This window comes from Mauremys reevesii, linkage group 9 (genome assembly GCF_016161935.1).
Source record: "Mauremys reevesii isolate NIE-2019 linkage group 9, ASM1616193v1, whole genome shotgun sequence".
Lineage (NCBI taxonomy): Eukaryota > Metazoa > Chordata > Testudines > Geoemydidae > Mauremys > Mauremys reevesii.
This window is the reverse complement of record NC_052631.1, coordinates 760,979-784,050: the sequence shown is the minus strand read 5'-3', so window position 1 is coordinate 784,050 and position 23,072 is coordinate 760,979. Positions and strand designations below refer to the sequence as shown.

Here is a 23,072-nt window from a genome sequence, read left to right as displayed (position 1 = left end):
TGCAGCTCCCATTGTCTGGGAACCACTGCCAATGGGAGCTGCAGGGGCGGTGCCTGCGGATGGGGCAGAGCGCAGCAGAGCTGCCTGGCTGCGCCTCCACATAGGAGTGACATGCCACTGCTTCCAGGAGCAACTTGAGGTAAGCCGTGCCCGGAGCCTGCACCCCTGAGCCACCCCCTCCCCGTACCCCAACTCTCTGCCCCAGCCCTGATCCCCCTCTGAACTCAATCCAGAGCACTCTCATCCCCAGCCCCATCCCAGAGCCCTCACCCCACCACTCCGCACTCTACCCTCCTGCCCCAGCCCGGAGCCCTCTCCTGCACCCTGATCTCCTCATTTCTGGCCCCAACCTGGAGCCCACACCCCCAGCCAGAGCCCTCACCCCCTTCCATACCCCAACCCCAATTTTGTGAGAATTCATGGCCCGCCATACAATTTCCATACCCAGATGTGGCCCTTGGGCCAAAAGGTTTGCCCACCCCTGGCCTACATCCTCCTGCAGCCATTCCTGAGAACTTGTATTGGCCGCAGAACTTCAGAATCGGCACTCAAAGATTTCTCCTCTTCATCCAGTTGTTCACTTTCAGCCAAAGCCTATTTTACTCTGAAAGAACAGTAAGGATGGAAAGAGTTTTGGTATAATTTACTCAGGCTTCTCAAAGTACATGAGAGAGATTACACAGACAGAGTACCAATACTACTTAGCTGCTATCACACAGACATTACAGTCAGTGTTTACAAGCTACCATTAGCAAAAGACATTGTTATTCTAAATTAAGAGGTTTTAATCAACACTAATAAAGCAACAGAGTTCATAACTAGCCTGGACTTCTTCTCCTAAACAGTGGGATCTACATCTCAGGAGGACAATTCATTTGATCAGTTGGCCTAATTTTCCCAGTGTCAATCTTGTAGGAGTGGAGAAGGTTCTTCAGACGTTCCAGAGTTTCTGGCTGCAGCTGTGGAGTTCTTGACAGAATCCAGGCATATTCAATGTGGAAGAGCCAGATAAAAGTAGTGCAGGAATACACCAGGGAGTAGTTTTCATAGTCAGTGGAGAGTACCCAGTAAGGGCTAGAGGGCATGGCTAGAAAAACAGCAGGGGCATCATTAGAAAATATGATTAACCAACATTTGACTGTCCTTGGTGTATATTGAGCAGTTTGAGCAGGGACAGGAAGTCAGGACTCCTGGGTTCTTTCCCAGTTTTGCTACTGACTTGCTGTGTGACCTATGAAAGGGCAGGACGTTATTATGTAGGGCTTTTATGTTACACCAGATAGATTCAAGAAAGCCAATAGAATTTTGAACTAAAGACTCAGTAGTAGTTATGCTGGATGTGTAATACAGCTAATCCACAGTTAAAAAACAAAACCCACACGCATGTTGGGATGAAGAGGAGTTTGGTGCACATGGGAGATGTGTGTGTCTGTGCCTGAGAATAGACATCGGGGTACTGGTCACATTGGTAGGCCCAGACATGACCTCACAACACCTCACACCTGGTGCCTGACCCTGCACCCTTAGAGTCACTGGATCAGACCCGCAGCTGGTATAAAGCCATGTAGTGTAATTCCCTTTTCCTGTTCTTATTTCATGATGTTCAGCCAAAGACACTTATTGCTGTAATTACAGCTGCTGTTTCCAGAGGCAACGCGGGGTGTGGAGGGGAAATGCAGGGTCAAGTGCCCCTCCAGATTGGCCTGTAGGGAGGGAGGGAGAGGGGCTCTGTCCTCCCACTGTGCCTGTCCCCCAACACTCTCTGCCTTTGTCTCTGGCAGGCGGGCCCAGACAGGGAGCAGACAAGGCGGGACCAGACACTTCTCACCGCCAGCCATTCTGGGTCGCTGCTCCATGCAGCGCAGCAGCTGCCTGAGGAAGCCTGGCTGAGGAGGCAGTGGCAGGCTGCCCCCCACCCAGGCCCGGCTGCCAGGAACAGTGGCCAAGCCAGCCAGAGCCCCCTCTACGTAGGTTATAGTAACACCATTTATTCATTGAGGATCTGGCTAACATGCCTAATTCTGCTCTCCATTAGACTCATCTACATTTAGATTGTTGACTTAAATGGAGTTTGAGTTAGGTCAGGTTGACATGAGTCTGATGGAGTGGAACTTGGTCCAGCGGGACGTACTCGTGAGAATACAGATTACAGGTTTCATCCCTTGCTCCAGGCCTGCTTCTCCACTGCCTTGTACCAAGGAGAATAGTAGCATGTCTCATTCTCACAGTGGGTGAGTGACGTCGTGCACGGCAGCACAGAACTAGGCCTTCCCCGGATTACTTTTTGTGAATAAGAATAGTCTCCCTCCCCCCTCCATGCACACAGGAGACATCAGAGCAGCCATCAAACAGCTAACAAGGCAGCAGGAAGGAGTGAGGAAGGAGAGTAAGGGTGGACAAAGGGAATACTTTCTGAAACAGTATTGTGCATAAGGAGAAATGGGCATGTAATGGTGATGGTAGGGGCCTTGATGGCATGATAACAAGTGAAAGACAAGAAAAAAGCCACGTAATTACATTAAAATAAAACAATTGTCCAACTTCCTAGTGACCACAGAAACATTTATCCTGAACCGTTTTTCATCTGGGGGCCTTACCATGGGGCCTGGCTCTCCTCTCATTTAAATCAGTTTTACACCGAGGGGGCTCCACTGATCTATACCAGTGTGCAAGCAGAATCAGGACCCAGTTCTGGGCAGAATTCATGTTGCTACTGAAGTCAAGAGCAAGACCCTAGGAGCAGGATTTGGCCCAGTGCAGGGAATGTCGTTAAAGGCTCATCCTGGAAGAAGTTTAAACACACACACTTACCCCAGTAAAAGCTGACTCTAAGCTTGGCCAGCGCACCGTCAGCCTGGGTAGCCTCCCCCTCGATTTGATTAATTGTGCCATCAGAGCTAAGGGGAGAACAAGAGGTTTGGAAATTACCGACACAGGTTTGCAATCACATTTAAACAGTTATTTCCAGTAAGTCACTCTCCTGGGGTGGTAATCGACATATCGCTGGCTAAAATCCATAGTAAAACCCCACATAATGTGCGTTCCAGTGAACAGCAGCTTCCCAATAGGCACAGAATCAACTTTCAGATGACATGTTTCAGCGTCCAGTAACAGCACACTCTAGCTGCTATGCCATGCGGAGCCATCGAGATGGCAATCTAGGAACATCAGGATCGCCCTACTGGGTCAGAGCAGGGGGCCACTTAGCCCAGTACAACCAACTGCCTCTTGGGTGTATTTTCCTGCTTTGTATGTTGCTGGATGAACAGCTTGTGTCAGCAAAATGTCAGGATGTGTTTTGCAAATATACACCCATGGTATGGTGTGCATACAATATATTAATATAAAGAAAAGAAATAAAAAATGCCCAAATTGTCATATAGGAGACAAAGAGAGAAAAAAACCAGGGAAGAGACTGCCCTTTTTTCTGCGTTTGTACAGTGGCTAGCACAACGGACCCTGATCCATCACAATGCAAATAAATAAATTAAATTAAATAGAATAATAATAATACTACTAGGCAGGAGATGTCCTCTGGGGAAGGAAATGTGTTACTTGTTTGGCACCCCGTCCTAGTGCACAGCCCGCATGTTCTCACATTGTGCAGGGAATGTTTGAGACACATCATTTCCTTCTCTCCGGAATTGAGATCCCAACGCCTGAGCAGGCCCAGTTCTGCTTAAAATTCAGAAATTGTCATTGTTCTTTCCACGATCCTTCAGATTTCCCTGTCCTGGTTTCCTTACAAAGCTAACTCATAATAAATAGCCCCCAGGGACCTGATTCATAGAATACCAGGTTGGAAGGGACCCTCAGGAGGTCATCTAGTCCAACCCCCTGCTCAAAGCAGGACCAATCCCCAGATAGATTTTTGCCCTGATCCCTAAATGGCTCCCTCAAGGATTGAGCTCACAACCCTGGGTTTAGCAGGCCAATGCTCAAACCACTGAGCTATCCCTGCCCCCAATGCTCTACTTCCCTGTGCTTTGGGTAGTGGCTTATACCTGTGCAAAAAGGGTGTAAAAAGCTACGTGTCTGGAGCATTCAGATTTGACACCACTTCACGCTCATGTTGCATGGATGAAAGAGGCACAGCACAAGGGTGCCAGCTCTCCTCTCACTCACACTGCTGTGAATATGGAGAAACACCACTGAATGGAGAGGCAGGGCATAAGATCAGCGTAAGTGAAAGGAGAATCAGGGCAAGTCGGCGGCACACTTCCTCCCCAGGAGTGCTTGCACTGATTTAACTGTCAGCCCTGAGCAGCAGGGGCTGACAGCCAGAACAGACTGATGGAAGCACTGACACTGCATTGACCTAACTACATCGACCGAAGCGCTACACCTCTTGCGGCGGAATTATTAGGTTGGTATAGTGGGTGACTTACAGTGGCGGGAGCAACATTGTAGTGAGTAGACACTGACAGAGCTAGGTTGATGTAACCGCCACAAACACAATGCCAGGCAGTAGGGATCAAAATTATATATAATATGTTTAAGGGTAGGAGATCCTGACATCCCTCCTCCAAACACCCACAGAACTTGCCCAGCTTCCAGAAATCATATAACATGTTCACGCTTGTCTAATTGCCCGTGTCCTACTTAGATTAAAGCATATTATTCTCCTTGCTAATTACATGTCCTAGTTTGATAAAGTAAGATTTGTTTAATTACAGACTCTGAACTATCATCCCAACATCCCCACTCAACAGCAAAAGCCCCTAAAACAAGAACTGCCCACTTCTGGGGGCTGGGAAGGGAGAGGTCATGTCGTCTAAAGAAATGAGCATGGGATTAGGAGACAAGAGATCCTGAGCTCTATTCCCTGTTCTGCCACTGACTCACTGTGGCCTTGGGCAAGTCATTGTACCTCTTTGCCTCAGTTTCCCCCATCTGTAAAAAGGAGAAAGTTATAATACTTGCCCACCTGCTTCCTGGGGCCATCATGAGGATTAGTTTGTTAGTGTCAGTACAGTGCTTTGAACATACAAAATGGTAGAAAATGACAAGTATCTGTTATGGTTGCTGCCTTGCCCCAGCAAGAGCAGAGGATTGGAAGAGGTTGAAGTGTGTGAGAATGCTGAGAACGTATGGGTCTGTGCAGATGGCAAAAAACTTCCCTGGCTCCTTCTCATGGCAGCCTCCTCCATCTGCCATTGCATTCAGGAGGGCTGGTGCTCTTTACCTTGAACAGCTCGAGTTATTTTGGAGCTCTCAGGATCCTGAACAGAGTGAAGTCATTACATAGACCGTCATAGAATCAATCATAGAATATCAGGGTTGGAAGGGACCTCAGGAGGTATCTAGTCCCACCCCCTGCTCAAAGCAGGACCAATTCCCAACTAAATCATCCCAGCCAGGGCTTTGTCAAGCCTGACCTTAAAAACCTCTAAGGAAGGAGATTCCACCACCTCCCTAGGTAACCCATTCCAGTGCTTCACCGCCCTCCTAGTGAAAAAGTTTTTCCTAATGTCCAACCGTCAGTCACATCACAACCTCCCCGTCTCTTGCAGTTTAATATGGACTCAATGAATTACCCTGCTGTTTGCAGGCCCTTCTTTGGCAAAGGAGGAGAGGAGACAGTGCGAAGCAGATACAGAGGAAAATGGGAACTGCTCATCTGCCAAGCACAAAGAATGGACTGCAATTTTGTGATCGGGCAATGGAACAAAGCCACCACGTCATGCCAGGGAATACAAAGAACCTTTCATTCATTCACTCACAACAGCATCCTGTGAAAGCTGAGACTATCTGACAGCACTATAGAAAAAAACACCCAGACCAGTCTCTGCAAAAATTCAGAAGAGCTCTGTGGGCTTGCAAATCACAAGTAAAATACAGCAAACAATCAATCTATTTACAATGTTCATTGATTTACGTGGGTAGCTATTTCTGGTACACATTACACAGCAATTACTACCAGAGCTAAGTGAATACTGCAAAAACAGACTTACAAATACTTGCTTCACTAAAAATGACCAATATACTTGAATTGCGTTTGTGGCCCCTTAACTGATATTTTGGTGACATTCACCTGTGAGCAAGGGGCCAGCAGAAGGCCCAGGCACCTGTTAAGCACTAAGTGGTACAAGGGCCTTGTGCTGCCTCTGCACAGGGATGAACATCACCCTGTGACTAGAAAAGTCACATCAGGTTTAAGTCGACGAGGACTGCAGGACAGGAAGTGAGTAATACTCAGCATATTATATTTTACAAGTCACTGTATGCATTGATGTATTTCTTATTAGTTGGTCAGGCTTGCACTGCGACAAGACATGATAGTGCTCAAAGGGTACAGCACAGAAACCAGAGACCCAAGCTAAAGCGCAAGGAGAAGGATAAAGCACGGCTGGGCCATGCATTAACTCTGACAACAGATCTCTAACTTGTCCTGCCAGCTGAGTTACTGAAACCCTGAGGTGAGCGTCCCCTCTGCCTTGCAGGGTGCCCTCTGGACACGAGATGAGGCTGCGGTGGCAGATATGGAGAAAAATTACACTAACTGGCTGCTATTGTCTAAGAGATTCTCGCTGCTCAGCTGCAAGAAAACTCAAGGCTCACTGGGATCCTGCCGCAGCAATGACACAAGCCTGGAAAAATGTACCTACCGGAGCTCTTGATTTATCACTTTAATCTTCCCATTTTCCTTCAGTGAGTAATTGGCCTGGATGCAGATTCCCTTCTCAAAGCTCGCAGGCAGCTTTGCAATTTCATACCATTTCCCAACATACTGAAAAAAAGAAAACCCAGAACAAGCCTTGTTAGTGTCCTCAGCTTCACAGGGGTTCAATGGATGTGATCAAGAGGCTACAGAGCAGTCTAGTTCATTCATTAACATTCTCCTTATTCTGCTCAGTTCAAATAAACTTTTCTACATCTGTGTGCGAAGAAATGCACTAGTCCACAGAAGGGACAGAACTAGCAACCTTTAGAATTAAATGCATGTGTCGCTACAATTTAAGCTAGAAAGCCAGGCTCAGTAGGTAGGAGAGGCTGTACCAGTGCGGCCTAATGGACAGATCGCTAGACTGGGAGTCAGGACACATGGGTTCTCTACCACTAGCCTGCTGTGGGACCATGGGCAAGTCAATGCACCTTTGTGCCTCAGTTTCCCCATTTGTAAAATGGGGATATGGTACTTATCTCCTTTGTAAAGCGCTTTGAGATCTAGGGATGAAAAGCCCTGTAACAGAGTGCGGGATATCGCTATTAGACTCATCTTCTGGGGGGTGGGCACAGGGGGAGGCATAACACATGGAGCAGTGAGTTGCAGCCTCACAAAATCTGCTCCGCTGCTCAGCCGCCCAGGCAGGCTGGCTGATCTTTACACATCCTCTGTGCTTTACTTGCTTTGAGCCAGCCGGATTTTAGGTTTCTTCTCACCTTGGTAATATCAAAGTTCTCCTGGACCGGTGGATCCAGACAGCGCCCCCAGTTGAACGTTTGCCCCTCAGTGATGTGGAGGAGACTGAACAGAACTGAAAGCAGCGCCAAAGTCCCTGGCATAGTCACGTGTGGGTGCAAATGGGAACCGGACCTAAAAAGAAATAAAACATAGAACGTCTGGTCCCCTGGAGGAGCAAATCTGTGCAGGAGGTGACAGCGCATTAGCGATAGGGTGAGGTTAGAACCACAGTCAGAAGAAAAGGAGCGGAAGGACAGAAACCACCAGCACTCACTGTGAAGGCTGTCTTCAAACGGCCAATAGACCTCTGCCTACCTGTGGCATGGCCGAGCCCCTACCCACTGCTTCCCGGTGAAGCAAACTGCCACGCCTGTCTTTGCACATGGCGAGGAGAGGAACAGCAACCTGGAACCAGTGCGTAGGCACGGCACAGCCCTGAGCAGCAGTGAGATTCAGGGGCGCTGAGGGCACTCAGCAGCTCCCAGCCTGGGCTTTCAGGCTAGTGCTGGGGTTCTTAGGACAAATAATTTGGTGGCCACAGAGTGAGGCCACCAACTCTTGTGGGTGGCCACTCTCACTCTTTTTCCTAAAATACTTAATTGGCTTTAGGAAAAACAAATAAATATGCACTTGTACATGTCCAAATCATTGTAATGTATTTATTACTAGCTAGTAAGTCTGCTGTGAAAAGCGATATTAACGAACATACAGGTATCACTTTTCACAGCAGACTTACCCAGCCCTGGCAAGTTTGGGGACAAATTAAGCACTGGATGGGGGAGGCAGCTGGGGCTGGGCCCAAAGCCCTGTGGCCAGAGGACAGAGCCCAAAGCCATGCACCCGGAGCCTGGGGCTTGCCGCCACGCAGCCGGATCCCAGGGCTGAACCCCGAAGCCTGAGTCTCATGGCCCCTGGGAAGGTGAGGAACCCATAGCTGCCTGCTCCTCCTCCGTTGTGCCCCAAGTGTCTCCAGAGGGGGGCAGGGCTCAACCCCTGATGGTGGCCCCAGCAACCAACCCCAAGGCACCGTATCCAGGAGCACCAGGGAAGGAGCTGCTACTTTGCCACCACAATCACAGCCCGGGAAGCTGTGGCGACAAGAAAAGCCCCTGGTGGCCGCATGCGAGAAACGCTGGGCTAGTGCCCTGATCCAAGGGGAAGTTCACCAACATTTCGCATAAAATACCGACTGGCGGTTAGAGAAGAAACCCCGCCACAGCCTGCTCAGAGCGTGCCAGTGAATGACTTCGAGAGGCTGTAATGAATGGCCCCATCCTGAGAGTGGGTCTGTAAGGAGAGGGGGCTTTGCCTTTGCTTGTGTCTGGCCCAAAGACAGCAGACAGGAGAGCTAGTGCAAGAGACAGAGCAATGGGTGAATAAAGCCCACTCTTCAGTGCCACGTTTCCAGGTGTTTCCCCTCCTGCTGGCTCTAGCTGTCCCCTTGCTGGGCAGGCACCCACAGGAGCACTGGTGTATTTCCCTTTTCTCCCTTTAACACCTGGGCACCTCCACCAGGCACTGGAGGGTGTGCATCTCACTGGATCTTCAACTCTAGACCCTCTACCCGCTGACAGCCCTTAACCTTCCCTGACTGCCCCATCACGCTGCCGAAATATACAGTACAAATAAATCCAACCACAGCATTTTTGGATTGCAAGCAGGGGCATGAATACAGACCCCACATTCAAGCATTTCCCCTACGTTTGTAAGGAAAGCCTGATCTCTCCCCCACCAACAAGAGTCGCCAACAGCCCCTTATTACAAGGGACGTCCTGTCTTTGTTCCAGCACTCCTGGAAGAGATGAAAAATGTGTATAGTGGGGGTGCTGAGAGCCATTGAACCAAACTGTAAACCCTGTCTAGAATGGAAACCACTTCAAGCCGGGGGCGGCAGCACCCCCAGCACCCCTAGTTCCAGCATCGATGATGTCTTCTGGACTAGATTGGGAGTTGCTGAGTGCTGCAAAAAGCAGCAAGAAATATCCCTGGCAAATGCAGGTGAGTCCTGTTAAGGATTAATAATAAAAATATTGGGAGGGGGTAGGGCAGGGGTGCTAAGAAAACAGTCCCTTCTATTTGAAATAGAGTGTCAGCTCCCCTATCTACAGGGAACGCGAGAACCCCAGGGCACGAGAAAGCAGCTCCCATTTTATACCGACATGCACCTTCAAGCAATGAATTTGGCAACGTACCTTTGCTGAGAAGGAGAAGCAAAGTGCTCAGCCATGTTAATAGAGGCCCGGGCTATCAGGAACAGCTATCTAGCGAGTTGCCCTGTCTTATTTTATAAGTGTGCTGAGATCATCCTTACTTAATGCTAGCACAGGCCACACCCTGATCCCTGACACACTTGGTGTTTGGAATGCAGCTCAGATGGCTTAAATCTGCACCCGATGCAAAACTGCAGAGACTTTCTGTCTTTCAGCGGCTCCCTGAAGGGAAACAAGGGACCATGTGTTTCTGCGCAGAGCACTTGCAGCTGTAGCTCGAGCTCAACTGCATGGCAAGGGGCTGTCAGCGTGTGGCGTGTGCTGTTGGGGTCGCCCCTCTCTGGGGTGGCTGGGAGCCAGGCCGCCTCACTACACAAGGCCGGTGAGCTGGGGCGTTAGCCTGGTGGAGCAGGAAACAAGCAGTTCAGGGCTCAGGCCCTCGGGCAGGGGCTGAGCAGAGAGATCTATACCAAGCCCAGGCCCGGGGTCAGGGCAGGGCAGCAAACAAACGGTTCAGGGCTCAGGCAGGGGCTGAGCACAGAGTTCAATACCAAGCCCGGGCTCCTGGGCCTGAGCGTCGGGGCGAGGGGGAGATGTCACCCGGGAGTGGGGTGGCGGGGGGGACGCAGGCCCCCCCACTCCACTGCGTCCCAGCCCGGGGCCCTGACGGGGAGATGTCACCCGGGAGTGGGGTGGCAGGGGACGCAGGCCCCCACCCACCGCGCCCCAGCCCGGGCCCTGACGGGGCGAGGGGGAGATGTCACCCGTGAGTGGGGTGGCAGGGGGGTACGCAGGCCCCCCCACTCCACTGCGTCCCAGCCCGGGGCCCTGACGGGGCGAGGGAGATGTCACCTGCGTGGGGTGGCGGGGGACGCAGGCCCCACTCCACTGCGCCCCAGCCCGGGCCCTGACGGGCGAGGGGAGATGTCACCGGGGTGTGGGGTGGCCGGGGGGGACGCAGGCCCCCCCACTCCACTGCGTCCCAGCCCGGGGCCCTGACGGGCGAGGGGAGATGTCACCCGGCGTGGGGTGGCGGGGGACGCAGGCCCCACTCCACTGCGCCCCAGCCCGGGCCCTGACGGGGCGAGGGGAGATGTCACCCGGCGTGGGGTGGCGGGGGACGCAGGCCCCCACTCCACTGCGTCCCAGCCCGGGGCCCTGACGGGGAGATGTCACCCGGGAGTGGGGTGGCAGGGGGGGACGCAGGCCCCCCCACTCCACTGCGTCCCAGCCCGGGGCCCTGACGGGGAGATGTCACCCGGGAGTGGGGTGGCAGGGGGGACGCAGGCCCACCCACTCCACTGCGTCCCAGCCCGGGGCCCTGACGGGGCGAGGGGGAGATGTCACCCGGGAGTGGGGTGGCAGGGGGGACGCAGGCCCCCCCACTCCACTGCGTCCCAGCCCGGGGCCCTGACGGGGCGAGGGGGAGATGTCACCCGGGAGTGGGGTGGCAGGGGGGACGCAGGCCCACCCACTCCACTGCGTCCCAGCCCGGGGCCCTGACGGGGCGAGGGGGAGATGTCACCTGTGAGTGGGGTGGCAGGGGGGACGCAGGCCCGGCCACTCCACTGCGTCCCAGCCCGGGGCCCTGACGGGGCGAGGGGGAGATGTCACCCGTGAGTGGGGTGGCGGGGGGGACGCAGGCCCCCCCACTCCACTGCGTCCCAGCCCGGGGCCCTGACGGGGCGAGGGGGAGATGTCACCCGTGAGTGGGGTGGCGGGGGGGACGCAGGCCCCCCCACTCCACTGCGTCCCAGCCCGGGGCCCTGACGGGGAGATGTCACCCGGGAGTGGGGTGGCAGGGGGGACGCAGGCCCCCCCACTCCACTGCGTCCCAGCCCGGGGCCCTGACGGGGCGAGGGGGAGATGTCACCCGTGCGTGGGGTGGCGGGGGGGACGCAGGCCCCCCCACTCCACTGCGTCCCAGCCCGGGGCCCTGACGGGGCGAGGGGGAGATGTCACCTGTGCGTGGGGTGGCAGGGGGGACGCAGGCTCGCCCACTCCACTGCATCCCAGCCCGGGGCCCTGATGGCGGCAGGTGACCTGCTGCTGTGTCAGTGGGGATCCTGGCCGCAACACACCGACATCGGCTCTGGGGGTGCCACAGCCAGACTAGAGTCGGCGGCCTCCGGGCTACTTCCAACCCCCACCCCCAGCAGTACCTGCGTCTGGTCAGCATCCTCCACGGCATCGAGCACCATGGGCTCCTCGGGGTACTCTGCGAGCGGTAAGCTGGGCAGCTCCTCTGGGTCCCTTCGTACCGGTCGGCTTACGGGCTCTTCCGGCGTCCGGTCGGCGTCCGGCCTCCGCGGGTATGGCCGGTCCTCGGGCTGGTCGCAGGCGGCAGGAGTCTCCCCAGCAGGAGCTAGGGCACCAGTGTCCGGCCTCTCCGGCAGCCAGGCAGCTTCTGAGCCCTGGGGTTGGGCTTTTATACGTCCTGTCCTGCACTTTGACCTCTGGGGGGCGGGCGCAGGCTCCAGCGGCTCTGCCCACTTTGGCATCCGGAGGGGCTCATCCCTCTCTGGGGCGGCTGGGAGCCAGGCCGCCTCACTACACAGCGCTATTGAAACAGCGGTTTAAATGTTGCTCTCACTGGTGGAGCTGCTCCCAGCCCAGCTGCGGACTGGAGATCAGGGGCCAGCTTGTGATCTCAGTTACGCCAGAGAAGGCCAGTGCAGTTGCTCTGGATTTGTGCTGAAATAACTGGCTGCTGATGTGCTGAGACCATTGCCCGTCATGCTGACCGATAATTGTATCACCATTTCCTTGTGCACCTCGTCTGTCTCCATCTATTGTCTCATGTCCTAGACCAGGGGTGGGCAAACTACAGCCTGCAGGCCAGATCCGGCCCATCAGGGCTTTGTATCTGGCCCATGGGATTACCACCCAAGCCCAGAATCCCATCTCACATAAGAATGGCCATACTGGGTCAGACCATCCCTGGGCCCCTGGGGGTGGGGGACAGAGGGCTCCGAGTGCTGCCCTCACCTGCAGGCACCGCCCCCTGCAGCTCCCATTGGCCAGGAATGGGGAACCGCAGCCAATGGGAGCTTCAGGGTAGGTACCCACAGGTGAGGGCAGCGTGTGGAGCCCTCTCCCTCCCCTCCTTTCCCCCCGGAGGCCACAGGGACATGGTGCCGGCTGCTTCCAGGAGTGGCGTGAGGCCAGGGCAGGCAGGGACCCTGTCTTAGCCCCGCTGCGCACCCCTGCCACCCCGGAGCCGCTCCAGGTAAGCAGCACCGGGCCAGAGCCAGCACCCGAAACTCCACCTGTAGTCTGCACCCTAACCCCCTGTTGCACCCCAACCCCCTTCCCTGAGCCCCCTGTCACACCCCGCACCCCTCCTGCACCCCAATCCCCTGTCCTGATCCCCCTCCCGGACTCTGCACCCCAACCCACTGCCCTGAGCCCCCTCCCACACTCCGCACCCACTCCTGCACACCAACCCCCTGCACTGAGCCCCCACCGCACCCCGCATGCCTCCCACACCCCAACCCCTTTTCCTGAGCCCCCTCCCATACGCCACACCCTCTCCCACACCACACACTCCCTCCAGCACCCCGACACTCTGCCCCAGCCCTACAGTCATTGCCCTGCATGCAATTTCCCCAATCAGATGTGGCCCTTGGGCCAAAAAGTTTGCCCACCCCTGAACTAGGATTTCACTGAAGACAAGTATTTCTGACATGTTTGAAGATGCTCCACTTAGGAGTAATGAAGTTCTCAGCCTTTGTGCAGCACATACTAAGGCAAGTGAAGAGGTATGAAGTTCAGAACAGAGCTGTGTCAGGCACAAGTTGAAATGCAATCTGTTGCCAGCTTTCTGACCCTCCCCCTCACTTCAGCCAATCAAATGGATTATCCCTGCTCTAAAATGGTATCACAAAGATAGGGAGCACTGGTGTGAAATTTAAATGTAATTTAAAAAAAATTTTGGGTGGGGGGTAAATAATTTTATACCTGTGAAGTCTGATAAAACAAGGCCATGTGGTTCTGCGTGAGAGGGAAGGTCCTTTCATGGACTGAGAACTGGTTAAAAGACAGGGAACAAAGGGTAGGAAGAAATGGTAAATTCTCAGAATGGAGAGGGGTAACTAGTGGTGTTCCCCAAGGGTCAGTCCTAAATGTGAGGTGGCAAAGTTTGCAGATGATACTAAACTGCTCAAGATAGTTAAGACCAAAGCAGATTGTGAAGAACTTCAAAAAGATCTCACAAAACTAAGTGATTGGGCAACAAAATGGAAAATGAAATTTAATGTGGATAAATGTAAAGTAATGCACATTGGAAAAAATAACCCCAACTATACATACAATATGATGGGGGCTAATTTAGCTACAATTAATCAGGAAAGAGATCTTGGAGTCATCGTGGATAGTTCTCTGAAGATGTCCACGCAGTGTGCAGCGGTGGTCAAAAAAGCAAACGGGATGTTAGGAATAATTGAAAAAGAGAGAATAAGACGGAGAATATATTATTGCTCTTATATAAATCCATGGTACGCCCACATCTTGAATGCTGCATACAGATGTGGTCTCCTCACCTCAAAAAAGATATACTGGCACTAGAAAAGGTTCAGAGAAGGGCAACTAAAATGATTAGGGGTTTGGAATGGGTCCCATATGAGGAGAGATTAAAGAGGCTAGGACTTTTCAGCTTGGAAAAAAGGAGACTAAGGGGGATATGACAGAGGTCTATAAAATCCTGAGTGATGTGGAGAAAGTGAATAAGGAAAAGTTATTTACTTGTTCCCATATTATAAGAGCTAAGAGCCACCAAATGAAATTAATGGGCAGCAGGTTTAAAACAAATAAAAGGAAGCTCTTCTTCACACAGCGCACAGTCAACCCGTGGAACTCCTTGCCTGAGGATGTTGTGAAGGCTAGGACTATAACAGGGTTTAAAAGGGAACTGGATAAATTCATGGAGGTTAAGTCCATCAATGGCTATTAGCCAGGCTGGGTAAGGAATGGTGTCCCTAGCCCAGGGCTGGTGCAAGGATATTTTGTGCCCTAGGCGAAAATTCCACTTTGTGCCCCCCCTCCCCCATCCACTCCCTCCCACTTCCCACCCCGTGACTGCTCCCACAGAACCTCCACCGCACCCTGCTCCTTGTCCCCCTCTCGGGACCCCTGCCCCTAACTGCCCCCAGGACCCCACCCACTATCTAAGCCTCCCTTCTCCTTGTCCCTGACTGCCCCCTCCTGAGACCCCCCCACCCTAACTGCCCCCCAGGACCCCATCCCCTACCTCTCCCCTGACCCCTATCCACACCCCCGCCTCCAACAGACGCCCAGGACTCCCACACCTATCCAACCACTCCCTGTCCCCTGACTGCCCCCTGAACCACCGACCCATCTAACCCCCCCTGTTCCCTGTCCTTTAACTGCCCCAACCCCTCTCCACACCCCTGCCCCCGACAGGCCCCCCCCTCAGTACCCTGACCAATCTAACCCCCCTGCTCCCTGCCCCTGTCCCCTCTCCATACCCCTTCCCCTGAGATCCCCTCCAGAACCACCGACCCATCCAACCCCACTGCTCTCTGTCCCTTGACTGCCCCCTCCAGAGACCCTGTCAGGGATCCTTCCCCACTCTGAACTCTGGAGAACAGATGTGGGAACCCACATGAAAGACCCCCTAAGCTTATTCTTACCAGCTTAGGTTAAAACTTCCTCAAGGCACAGATTTCTTTCTTGCCTTGGGATCGCTGCCATCACCAAGTGATTTAACCAACAATCAGGGAAAGGACCACTTGGAGTCCTATTCCCCCAAAATATTTCCCCAAGCCTACACCCCCTTTCCTGGGGAAGGCTTGAGCATATAGCCTCACCAACTGGTTACAAAGGGACTACAGACCCAACCCCCGGGGTCTTAGAACAATGGAAAAACCAGTCAGATTCTTAAAGAGAAGGATTTTATTTAAAGAGAAAAAGGTAAAAGAATCACCTCTGTAAACTGAGGCTGGTCGTTAACCTTACAGAGTAGCAGAAGATTCAAAGAGCACAGAGGAACCCTCTAGCCTTAGTTTCAAAGTTACAACAAAACATGGATAAACCTCCCTCTAGCAAAGGGAAAATTCACAAGTTGAGAAAACAAAGAAACTAGTACACAATACACCTTGCCCGGCTGTTACTTACAAGTTTGAAATATGAGAGACTTGTTCAGAAAGATTTGGAGAACATGGATTGATGTCCTGTCCCTCTTAGACCCAAGAGCGAACAGACACAGAAACAAAAAACCCCAAAGCCTCTTCCCTCCCTCCCCGCCCCACAGATTTGAAAGTCTCATTTGTCCCCATTGGTTCCTCTGGTCAGGTGCCAACCAGGTTACTTGAGCTTCTTAACCCCTGACAGGTAAGGAGGAATTAGGCTACCCCTATGGTTACGACAGACCCACTGCCCCTTCTCCAACCCCCTGGCATGCTACCGCAGACATGCTGCTGGCCTCACTGCCCTGCGGATCTCACAGCCCGGCCGGGCTGCAGGAGAGGGAAGAAGGAGGAGGGGAGGGGATGAGCTCTAGAACTGCTGGAGGTCCCTGATGCGAGTGACCTGGCAGGCAATCTGGGCTGTGGGGGGTGCGGCTGCTCCCTGCTCGTGGCACCACCGCCTTTGCAGGGCTGCTGCCCCCCTGCGTGTGCCACGCCATGCTGGCTCCTCCATGGCTGGGGCTCATTGCTGCTGCAAGCACGGTGCTCTGGCTCTCGGTGCCTCTGGAAAGCGACTCCTCCCTGTCGAGCCGGGCAGCCCTGCCAGCCGCCTGGGAAGCCCTGGTGCAGCGGGGGCCTCTCGGCACCCCGGGCAGGGCACCGCTTTTTGGCGCCCCCCAAATCTTGGTGCCGTAGGCGACCGCCTAGTTCGCCTAGTGGTTGCACCAGCCCTGAACTAGCCTCTGTTTGTCAGAGGGTGGAGCTGGATGGCAGGAGAGAGATCACTTGATCATTGCCTGTTAGGTTCACTCCCTCTGGGGCACCTGGCATTGGCCACTGTCGGTGGACAGATACTGGGCTAGATGGACCTTTGGTCTGATCCAGTAGGGCCGTTTTTATGTGAGATGGGCTTCTGGGCTTGGATTTTAAATTGCAAGGACTTCAGGGCAGCGAACAGATCTCTTGTACTTTGTAAATCACTGGACACACTTATAGTGCGATAGGAATGATGCAGCATCATTGAAAAAGGTCCGGTATTTCTTGGAGTGCAACTGCCTGCAGCTTCCAGTCTTGTAGCGCTGACTGTCAAATGTGTCTAATCAGCAGACTCCTCTTTTCACTTTTCCCTCCCTCTGCAAAAAGCTTGCTGAGAATGCCTCGGTTTGGAGAACTTCCGTGTTTGGTTCCTCTTCTTTATGTGCGCGTGTGTGTTTGTCTGTGTTTGTGCACATGTGGGTTGAATTGCTCCCTTGGACAGTCCTTCCCGCTCCCCGAAGTGACAGCTCTGCAAGGTAGTGGCTCAGAGCAGCCATGCGAAGGCTCCCGATCCATCCTCCCCATCCCCTAAAGCCCCCTGCCTGCTGCCATCCCAGGTATCACCGCAACAGCACCGCGGTGCCACTGTTCCCTACACAGATCTCCTTTAAGCCCTGTCCCACCCATCCCAACTTTTTTTGGCCAAACTGGGCATTTGTCCCATTAACTCTTGCCAACGGATAATCAGCTGGCAAGAGCAAACAGGACAAATGCCCAGTTTTGCCAAAAAAGTGGGGTGCGACCCCTAGCGGGGTGCACAGGAATGTGTGGGTGCAGTGGGAGAGAGGTAACGCCAGCCCTGAGCAGAAGGGAGGGAGGGCTCAGGAGAGCAGGCTGGGCCTGGCCAGCCCCACATGGGCAGGTGGCTTCAGGCTGGCCCCATGCAGGGGGCCTCGGGCCAGCCCCACATGGTGTCCCGTTTTCCCTTTGAGAAAATACGGTCACCTCACTGCTTGTTAAAGCTCTTTTTAAAACTCCCTGCCCCGCACGCCAGCATCTTCACAGCAATGCACCTGGAGGAGGGAGATGTTCCTACAGCTCTCCATCTGCTTCCGGGCCTGGCACTACATTACCCCACTCGGTATCTTGTTGGGTCATTTTGTGAACTATGCAATTAATCGTCGTTCATTTTTTGAATCGCTTGACAGCCCTAAAATAAACCTCTAGATATTAGATACAAAAGGACTGGCAATAGCATGATTATTGGGTAAGATCTGCATTATATATTGACCTGGGTATGGGACGGATCTTGAGATTAGAAGAACCGTCTGATGAAATTGATTTTAAATAGCCACTCATCATTACGTCTAGTGTCTGGGTTGTGGCAAGGGCTGGGATTCCTAAGGATACTGCATGCCTGACTTCTAGTCAGCCAGTGCGGTGAGGCAGAAGTTTACTTTTGCTACAGGTTTGGTACAGCTTGTGGAAGAATAACCACCACTTTTGGGTGCATTCGCCCTATTTCTCAGCACTTTGTCCTGAAGCTGGCATCCTCAGCGTGACCCACTGAGGCACAGTGACAACTGGAGACTGGGGAGCACAGCACAGTCTGCTGGCAGATGGCCACTCCTCCACAGCCTAGGGAAAACCCTGTCATGCCCTGTGCCTGCACACACATGCACAGGATAACCAGCCCCTGCAAACCATGTGTTGTGCCACCGCTTCCTGAGGCACACACTGAATCGCAGCCTGGCCAACACCAGCAAGAGCCAGTGGCCACACTAGCGGAAAGATCTCAGTCCTCCCATCGGCAAAGGATGGCCACGGACACCATTTAAAACATGCAGCACTCAGCCATGCCCAGTGCGCCCATGCTCCACACCCCAGCTCTTCAGCCACCCCTCATGCTAATCCTGGCCAGTTCTGCCTTATTCCTGCCTGCAGCCACCAGGTTGCCCTTCCCACACAAAGGGAGCAAACCCCTAGTTCTGCCACTGCAGTTGCCTGCACATCACAGCGCTGTGCAGCAGAAACCAGTACGCAGGCTGCAGCCCACCTCACAGCATGGCGCCTGTGCTCTGCAGAGAAGCCAATCAGGGAGGTCACCCCACCCCACCCCCGTACCCGGCTGGGCCCAGCCTATGGCAGTGTTGCCGGCCCAAAGGGCCCGAGGAGGAGCAACAGTGGGGGTTCGTTGCCCGGTGTGCGTTGCACTAATTAACACACCAGGGTGGAGAAGCAAACCAAGTTTATTTGAGCTCAAAAAAGGTGCAAGGGAGAAATTACAATCTCAAATCCTGCACACCCGCACGCAGGCGGGGTCCCAGCATTTATACCCCCCTTGTTTTTCCCCCTTTCTCCCTCCCCCTTGCAACAGTTACACTTAACACTATAATGTAGCTTGTTAGAACTGTTCTCATTCGCATGTTTATCTACATGCATGCAGACTTTCCTCCCCCTTCTCCCGCGTCTTACTGCCGCTTTTGCTGTTTCGAGCTGTCCTGCAGCTGCAAGCTAAGACAGCTGACAGTTACACATTTTGCTTGCTGTTTATTAGCATCTTAGGCTGGTTAAAGTTCACAGCATGGAAGAACTTTGGTTCACTCAGGCCTACAGTCACAACTTTGGTTCACTTAGGCCTAGGGACACCAACAGCAGTGTATGGCAACGGGCAGCTGTTTAGTTCCCCAGCGTGGGTCGTGCAACAAGGGCTGTGGCACCTTCCCCCATGCGATGGCTCTCGGCCTGCTGGCCACACACCCAGGCCACCATGGCAATCGTGTTCCCCACATCTAGAGCCGGGCACCAAAATGAAACCAGCCTGAGCTCCAGAGAAGCAGGGTCCCTGCAGCACCCGCTGGCTCCACAGGGTGCTCAGCATTTGGCAATCAACATGATGCCATTCACTCCGCAGCATTGGCCTCCTCGTGTGCTCACAACCATGGTAACCGCACCCCTGCGCCGGGGACCTGCTTTGCCCTGGGCCCCTTGGGTTATGAGCCTCGTTTAAACACACACAGCTGCCTGCCAGAGCTTAGCACTGGGAGAGCCAGAAGCTTCAGCAGCAGCCTTGTCTGTGACCCGGCCTGGCCCTCATGACCAGTGTCTAGCGCAGGAGTCAGGAACCGAGCCAGAGGCCAGAACCCAGGTCGGAGTTGAAGGCAGAAATCAGGGAAGTGCCAGGACTGAGTTACCTGGTCTGAGTCAGGGCTCGGGACAGACAAGCACAGAACCTCTTCCAGCTGCAGCAAACACCGTGAGCAGCTCCTGAACTGCTCCTGCTTAAGAGCTGTCTGCTGCCTTCTCCAACCAACCGGCTGAAGCCAATCAGGCAGCCTGCTACAGCCCGCTGCACTCGTTAGGTGGCCAGAGCCTGACTCTCTGCTGGGCTCTGGCCAGTGCTGCCCTGCACTGCTCTGTCTGCCATTTGCCTGCATGCTGGGACGTGCTGCGCTGGCTTTGTGACCCTGACACTAGCATGAACATACCTGGGACCGGGGAGCCCTGGCCGAGCGCCAGGCATTCCTGGGATCAGTCCGTCGTGTGCAATGGAGCTCCTGCTGTGGATGTCCTCTGCTGGCAGCTCATGAATGCTGTGCTGTGTGCTCAGTGTGGGGCTTCTGCTCTCACCGCTGCTGTTCAACGCTCTGCTCCGTGGGCTTGTTGCTCTGTGTGCCAGCCACCACCTGCACCAAGAAGGTGCTGTCCCGGAGACCACCACCGGCTCACTCTCTGACCACGACCCTGCCACGCTGGAGCCTGCCCCCAGCACTGTGCCGTATGCCCCTGCCGGTGCCATTCCCTCCAGAACTGCACTGCCCATGGCCACATCCTGTGTCCAGACAGCAGGTGCTGCCCTGTCAGGACCCCGTCAGTCAGAGTCACTTGTGATGGGTTCCTTGGGGCTGCCACCATCCCTATATTCCCTTCCTGCATCTAGTCAGTCACATACCCCCAGGGTCACCACTGACCGCTCCGGGAGGCAGCACTTCGCAGCCCCAGGGCCAGAGTGACAGTGAAGTTGCTGCTCCAGATTGCTGCCATTTGCTCGTGCTACAAGGCCTCCTCTAGGCCGGTATTGATATTTCAGCCTGGCCTCTCAGTGGCTGAGCCTCCTGCCACCTGCCCCCCAACAGCGCCCAGGTGTGTATGTGTTGGGGAGACACATAGTGCTAGGCTCACCCCTCTGGCCTCACCCCCTTCTGCCCCACAGGGCTCTCAGCCTGAGCTGCCCATCCTGCTCAACGCAGGAGCGGGGGCTGATCTTTCAGAGGTGCTGAGTCTGTTTCACAGATGTTGCTCTTATTTGCCATCCTGGGGGCTCTGCCCTTCGAAAATCTGGCCTGAGGGCAGGATCATGGGACTGATTTACTCCCCCCATGTATCCTGCGCTGCTTCCCATAGTATGGGGCACACCGTCTGGTATGCCTTTCCATGGGCACGCAACCCCCATCAGGTTGATCCACCTCCCCATGTGGCAAAGAAATCTACAGGAGATACAATGGGGAATAGGGGAGACACCGATTGTGGGAGTGCGTTGCCCTCGCTGCAGGGCCAACTGCTCTTTTGTTAAAGCAGAGTTCTGCTCCACTCTGCTAGAACAGCAGCTGCTTTCCAAGTCGTATTTGGGCCATGCATGCATGCTCCAGCCTCCAGGGTGCTACCTGTACATGGACAAGGATTTTGCTGCAAGCTGAATAATTTGTGGCATTCCACAAAAACCCTTTTTGTTTAGCAGCCCTGCCGCCAAATGTGTCATTAGCACCAGCACCTAAGCCTGCATCATTTCCAGCAAACACTAATGTGTGACTTTGCCTGTGGAATCTATAACTCCCGCTGCACCAGCCTCTGAATCACACAGCATTCAAACAGCTCTGCTGCGCAGGAGACAAAGGGAAGTGCTGCATGCCAGGGATCTGGATTTGATGGGCTCCTTTGGGGAGCAGGGGAGGTTGCAGCCCTGGCTGAGCCCGCATGTAAATCTGCTGAATCATACACGCTCGTTTGTTTAATGTGGAGGAGACAAAGGCGGATGAGTGTCCAAATGGCCACTCGAGCTCAGAGCTCGAAGCGTGGGACACTGGGACCTGATTAGGAAACAGGTTTGTGTTCTTGGTTCACTGGATCTGGAGTGTCAGTTTGCTGAGCTTTCAGCACCTCCCTTTCCAGCTTCACAGCGGCAGGGTGATACCCAGTGGTGGTGTAGCCATGTCACTCCCAGGATATGGGGGAGGGAATATCTTTTATTGGACCAACGAAGCTGTCGAGCCATACAGAGCTAAGGAAGATAAAAGACATACCTCACCCACCCTGTCTCTCGAATGGTCGTATCCATGAAGTATTTTAATTAATATCTGACCTAAATCAGCTCTGCTGAATTCGGTCACCAGGGCCCCAGCTGCTCCTGGCCCCTGGGGCTGGGCGCACAGCTCACGTCAGCCAAAGAGCACCAAGCCCTCAACACGCATCAGAAGCAGGGCTTGCCCCAGCCATCATGGAAATGCAGCAGCCTCTTAGCAGTGCTCAACGTTCCCACAGCTCATACCATGCAGCCTTCTGTGAGCAAAGCCCCAAGTGACGTGTGCCTCACAGAGTCACTGGGCTGCGCCCCCAGGGCCTGCAGGCTGATGGCTGCAGGGATGTGCCACCAGACACTGGAGAACATGGGCTCCCAGAATACCAGCCCTTTTGTTTCCAGCTCCCCTGGCAGCCCCGGGGCCCACATCCACCACACGTGACCTAAGCTAGCCCTGCCAAGTTCTGCTTGCCTGGACTTTCCCCTTGCATCAGCCCACAAGCAGGCAGAATCTAATCTCTGCATGAGCTGCAGTGGCTGGCAGCGTCTCCCCAAGAGACAGCCACAGAGACTGGCCCCCAGAGCCAGCATGCCCATGCAATCCTACGCTGCAGGCAGCCCTGGCTGGAGAAGGCACCTGCCTGGACTCAGAGATGTGGGGCTGAGTCAGCCCCTTAGTGAGATCCCAGCCCCCAAACCAGAGCTCACCTCACGTGGCATATAAAGACAGTGAGAAGCTCACAGTCCCCTGTGCCAGGGTCAGTAAAACCCTCAGCCAAAGGTCACGACAGCCCCAGGCTCACCCGACAGCAGGACTTGGTGATGGACGAGGCAGGAGAGCGGGAGATGGCCAGGAGTCTGTGCACTGACTTAGCCAGGATCCTCTCTCCTTCCCCCAGAGAACCAGGGACACAATGGGGGGAGCTAGCAGCCATGGCTCAGAGCACCTTGGGGTGACCTTCTCTCTCCCCCAGCAAAGGCCTCAATGGGACCCCCAGAGCAGGCTAGAAGGGTGCAGGCAAGAGGCAGTTAACACCTGCTCTCAGCTGGAACCCATGTGGCCCAAATTAATCTCCTTGACCAGGACGGAGGAGCGGGGGGAGCTGGTATGTATGCAGGCTGCCCCAACAACCCACGGGGGAGGGGCTTTATGTGCACGTGCTCAGGGTTCTCAGAGAGCGGGACAGACGCATGGCCCCTTGCTGCAGCCCGCATGCAGTGACGCTGTGACACAGTATTGGTTTTCTCACAGCCAGGGC

At 54.2% G+C, this 23,072-nt stretch overlaps 1 protein-coding gene across 2 annotated transcripts; it reads right to left on the bottom strand.

The window, feature by feature from the left end:
- Positions 1–639: 639 nt before the first annotated feature.
- APOD (apolipoprotein D) lies at positions 640–12,160 on the bottom strand. Of its 2 annotated transcripts, none has more exons than XM_039489180.1 (5): positions 11,778–12,160; positions 7,384–7,537; positions 6,609–6,730; positions 2,812–2,897; positions 640–1,087 (listed from the first exon to the last, which is right to left on the bottom strand). In XM_039489180.1, exons 1-5 carry the CDS (start codon positions 11,804–11,806, stop codon positions 852–854), a joined length of 627 nt encoding a protein of 208 aa, XP_039345114.1. In that variant the 5' UTR covers positions 11,807–12,160; the 3' UTR covers positions 640–851. The 2 variants fall into 2 exon arrangements, with proteins under 2 accessions (XP_039345114.1, XP_039345113.1); XM_039489179.1 differs by lacking the exon at positions 11,778–12,160 and adding an exon at positions 9,598–9,818.
- Positions 12,161–23,072: the final 10,912 nt, after the last annotated feature.

Excerpts from the sequence above, each read along its gene's own strand:
- APOD (XM_039489179.1), bottom strand. The coding sequence starts at position 9,632 with ATGGCTGAGCACTTTGCTTCTCCTTCTCAGCAAAG. Across the intron at positions 7,538-9,597 it reads GCTTCTCCTTCTCAGCAAAG|GTCCGGTTCCCATTTGCACC; the intron begins GTACGTTGCCAA and ends ATTTCTTTTTAG. Across the intron at positions 6,731-7,383 it reads AGAACTTTGATATTACCAAG|TATGTTGGGAAATGGTATGA; the intron begins GTGAGAAGAAAC and ends TCTTTTTTTCAG.